At 51.5% G+C, this 4263-nt stretch overlaps 1 protein-coding gene across 1 annotated transcript in view; it reads right to left on the bottom strand.

Annotated features, from left to right (window-relative positions):
* Stat1 (signal transducer and activator of transcription 1) overlaps positions 1-4263 on the bottom strand; it is a 38647-nt gene that overhangs the window by 11356 nt on the left and 23028 nt on the right. The window contains exons 14-17 of the mRNA XM_005366423.3: positions 3778-3819; positions 2052-2135; positions 1457-1555; positions 412-547 (exon numbers count right to left, since the gene is read on the bottom strand). Of these exons, the coding sequence (XP_005366480.1) occupies positions 412-547; positions 1457-1555; positions 2052-2135; positions 3778-3819 (361 nt within the window). The remainder of the gene's footprint in view (positions 1-411; positions 548-1456; positions 1556-2051; positions 2136-3777; positions 3820-4263) is intronic.

Below are 4263 nucleotides of genomic sequence, written 5' to 3'. Positions count from 1 at the left end.
TGGGGTCTGTGGGGTGGGATGGTGTGCATGGGGGTGGGGTTGTGTGTGCCTGGGGGGATTCACTGCTCCTTTGCCAGGACTTAACTTTGTTTTCAAAGCATTCCTCTCACTTGGCTACAGTTGGCTGTAATTAAAAAGCCAACTGATCTTTAACGTTCTCCTACCTTTAAGAAACAGAATAGTCAGGCGGTGGTGGCGCACGCCTTTAATCCCAGCACTCAGGAGGCCGAGACAGGCGGATCTTTATGAGTTCGAGGCCAGCCTGCTCTACAGAGCCAGTTCCAAGGCAGGCTCCAAAAGCTGCAGAGAAACCCTGTCTCAAAAAACCAAAATAAAAAAGAAAGAAGGAAGGAAAGAAAGAATAAAGACAGATGGAAAGCGAAAGCTGCCGCGGGTGGGCGTTCACCTTACCCAGAAGCTTCTCTCCCAGCATGCTCAGCTGGTCGGCGTTGAGACCTCTCTTGGTGACCGATGAAAACTGCCAGCTCAGCACCTCGGAGAGCTGGGACCAGCGTGCGCACGGTGGGTTCAGGAAGAAGGAGAGGTTCTAGAAAGAAACACCCAGAAGCTGGGGTCACAGGGGAGCCACCAGCAGCACAGGCCCCAGAGCTCAGTGCTAGCTTCTGTGACACACAGGCTTCTAGCTGGGGGTGAGAAGCCTCTGAGCTAGCATTTCCTTTTAACTACAAAACTGATACTCGAGGCAACCTTGTGGCCACGCATTGATGTTCCCAAGCGAGATGGAACAGGACGAGGTCCTGGGTTTTTATGGCCGCTCGCGATTGTTTGGGCTTTTCTGGGTTTTGAACTTTTGTGATTTTTGTGGGTGGCTTTATTGTTTAAAATGGTACCAAGCACTGTGCTGATGTAGCAGGATGTGCCTAAGCACACGAAAGCCAGGGGTCCGTTTTGGAGAGGATCTGGGTGTTAGAAAAGCTTCACGCAGGCATGACGTCAGTGGCACTGGGCTAGATAGACTTGGTAAGAAGTTGTCAAGTACATTATTACATAAGGTGCCTTTCAAAAGAAGGGCATTTCTGCTCTGTGTCGATGGGCGGACAGAAATGCTGGGTCTAGAGGCTGATGAAGCTGAACTCTGGAATTCCCCAGGAAGCAATGATTCTGTATTTAACAAGAGCCCCTGGTTACTTTAGAGAGCACGAGTATTTCTCCTACTGAGAATCAACAACCAATCGGCAGTCCCTTCGCCCTCTAAGACAAGGGCATGTTCACTGAACAAATGCTGACATTTTACAACAAACACTCGACAACCAGAGAAATCGGATCACCGGCCGCCTGCGTTCGTGCCCATGGGAGGGAAATCACTGGCCAGCACGTGTGCCTGACTACTTTGTCACTCCCTCGAGTCCTTAGTGAAGCCACGGGGTCACGGGGGAGCAGGCGGCAGCCAGCTCAGCCTTGGGTGACTGCACTAAAGCAAACGTGTTTTCCGTACCCTGGGTTCCGTCACCAGCATGTTGTACCACAGTATGGAAGCCCAGCCGCTGGGGAGCTGGCTGACGTTGGAGATCACCACGACAGGCAGAGAGGTGGTCTGGAAGGGAACAGAGACCTTGAGAGCATTTGACTCACAGGCAAACACTCAGCAGCGCCTGTCTCAATCAGAACATCTCTTTTTACGAAACATCTCTTTTAAGGTTTATTCCAGCCTCCAGGTTCCCGAATCACGAATGTCAACCTAGTATTAGCTGGAGGGGGATCACCCTGGGGACAAGAGAGGGGGCTCAGCAGTCAAGGGCACTGGTCACTCTTCCAGAGGACCAGGGTTTGATTCCCACCCCCACATGGTGGCTCAACGAATGTCTGTAACTTGGATCCCCGGGGATCTGGTGCCCTCTTCTGACCTCTGCAGGTACCAGACATACATGGGGTATACAGACCTACATGCAGATAAAACATCCATCAGAATAATAAGTTCTTAAAGGGATCACTTTTTTTTTTTTTTTTTTGCAATTAGGTAAGTTAACTCTGAAATAAAAACCCTGTGGAAGTAAAAAAAATCAAGCATGTTCTCCCTTGGTAAATCTCACCTCAAGGTCAATCACTAGGCCTGGCTGGCACAGCTGGGTCTCAAAGCTAAGGGAGTGCAGTTCTTCTGTGACGATGAGAGGCCCCTAGGAAGAGGAAAAGAAGACAGCTTGATCACTGACCCTGCCGCTCCCAGAACCCAAACAGGTCGCAGAGATCCTAAAAATCAACCGTGGTCCGGAAGACTTCAGGATGCAACAATCTCCCCCAGATTTTAAAGTTCCCAGCGCCTAGGTGCTCTCTCAAAGGTGTCTGTAATTACAGCAAATCTATTCAGAGAGAGAAACATCAGTGGGAAGGCACTACAGATGGGTTTATCCTCCTGACCTCCAACCATCTGCCTGCCCGCGTGGACCGCACAGCTCACACGGCGATGGAGGCGAAGGCAGAGAGCACATGCCTCTCAAGCGAGAGCCTCGACAGAAAGGACTAACTTGGCGGTCATAAACGCATTGGCTGGGTGGAAAGGGAGAGCTTCCAAAGTGCCTTGGGATCACGGAGGGAGCTGTGAGACCTGGGAGGTGCCAGAGACAGCTAAGGAAGCTGACTGGAAAGTGGCTACGCTGCACAAACCACCATTTGCTTCATGGCTTCAGTGACCTCTACTGGTCGTGACGTGGAATGACAGCAAGCGGTGTGCGCCCCAAGGACAATTCCAAACCGAACCAGACACAAGCATTTTGTCTATCCATCTCTCATTTCCCTTTTTCTTTTTTTTTTCCTTTGCTTTTTTTTTTTTGAGACAGGGTTTCTCTGTGCAGCCATGGTCCTGGATCTCCCTTAATAGACCAGGCTGGCCTCCAACTCACAGAGATCCATTTGTCTCTGCCTCCTGAACGCTGGGATTAAAGGTGCGCGCCACTACGTCCAACCATCTCTCAGTTTTCAATCGCCACAAACATAACTCCTAAGGCTCAGGCTGTAAAAAGGATCTGTGAGAAGGCGATGGTACCATGTAGGAGATACGGTGGCCGGGAACCCTGGCAACACCAGGTCTTCGGTATCAGCCACTGTGCTGGACGGTTTCATGTCAGCCCAGCACAAGTTGGGGGGGACCCTCACTTGAGAAAATTCTTCCGTAAGCTCTGGTTGTAGAGCATTTTCTTTATTAATGATTGGGTGGGGGGAAGCCCGTGGTAGGTGTCATTCCTGGGCTGGTGGTCCTGGGTTCTATAACAAAGCAGGCTGAGCAAGCCACGAGGAGCAGGCCAGTAAGCAGCTCCCCTCCATGGCCTCTGCATCAGCTCCTGCCTCCGGGTTCCTGCTCTGTGTGAGCTTCTGTCCTGCCTTCCTCCAGTGATGGACTGTGGTGTGGATGGGTAAGCCAAATAAACCCTTGCCTCTCCAACTTGCTTTTTGTTCCTGGCGTTTCAGCATGTATGAAACATGTCTCATCACAGTAACCATGACAAAAACAGTCACTTCCTGTCTCTTGCTGCTGCTTTTCCATGTATTCTTGGCTAAATCGCGCTAACTTCTGGGTCTCTGTCCCTTCACCCAGATATGAACAATACAATAGCCCGTTGTGCCCCATCAGGTTGGCTGTCTTTGTAGGTCCGATGAGACTTTGCGGGTTACACTGCCTTCTACCCAAAAAGTACAAAGGCAGGAGGGCATTTTGGCCGACACCCCAGTGCTCTTCCCTGTCAGGTCTAAGGACCTCTGTGACGTGTCCTCTCCGAACACATCAGTCTGGTTAGGACCCCCTCACAGTCCAGAGATGCTCACCTCGTTAGTTCTGTTGCCAGCGTTTTTCTGTTCTTTCAGTTGCTGTAAAAAAAAAAAAAAAAGACCACATGGTTAACTTACACATAAGGCTAACCAACACAGTCCATATCTTCATTCACAAATCAGTCCCATCAGGACCAGAGAGACGTATGTGACACTATCGGCAGTACAGGAAGGAAGGCGACACCTCCAGCAGCCTGCTGGGATGTGGGCATGGTGACAGAGATGACGCCCCTGAACTACGGCGCTTCCGTTGCGCAATGGTACATCATCAGCACCATCAGCAGCTCTTTCATGGTCCCAGACTCATGAGGCGGCTTCTTGGCTGTCTCAGCCTAGGCTCGGCACCCCAGGTCTCCCAGGCTAGGCTCGGCACCCCAGGTCTCCCAGGCTAGGCTCGGCACCCCAGGTCTCCCAGGCTAGGCTCGGCACCCCAGGTCTCCCAGCCTAGGCTCGGCACCCCAGGTCTCCCAGCCTAGGCTCGGC

This window comes from Microtus ochrogaster, unplaced genomic scaffold, assembly GCF_000317375.1.
Source record: "Microtus ochrogaster isolate Prairie Vole_2 unplaced genomic scaffold, MicOch1.0 UNK8, whole genome shotgun sequence".
Classification (NCBI taxonomy): domain Eukaryota; kingdom Metazoa; phylum Chordata; class Mammalia; order Rodentia; family Cricetidae; genus Microtus; species Microtus ochrogaster.
This window is presented reverse-complemented; position numbering and strand designations above follow the sequence as displayed.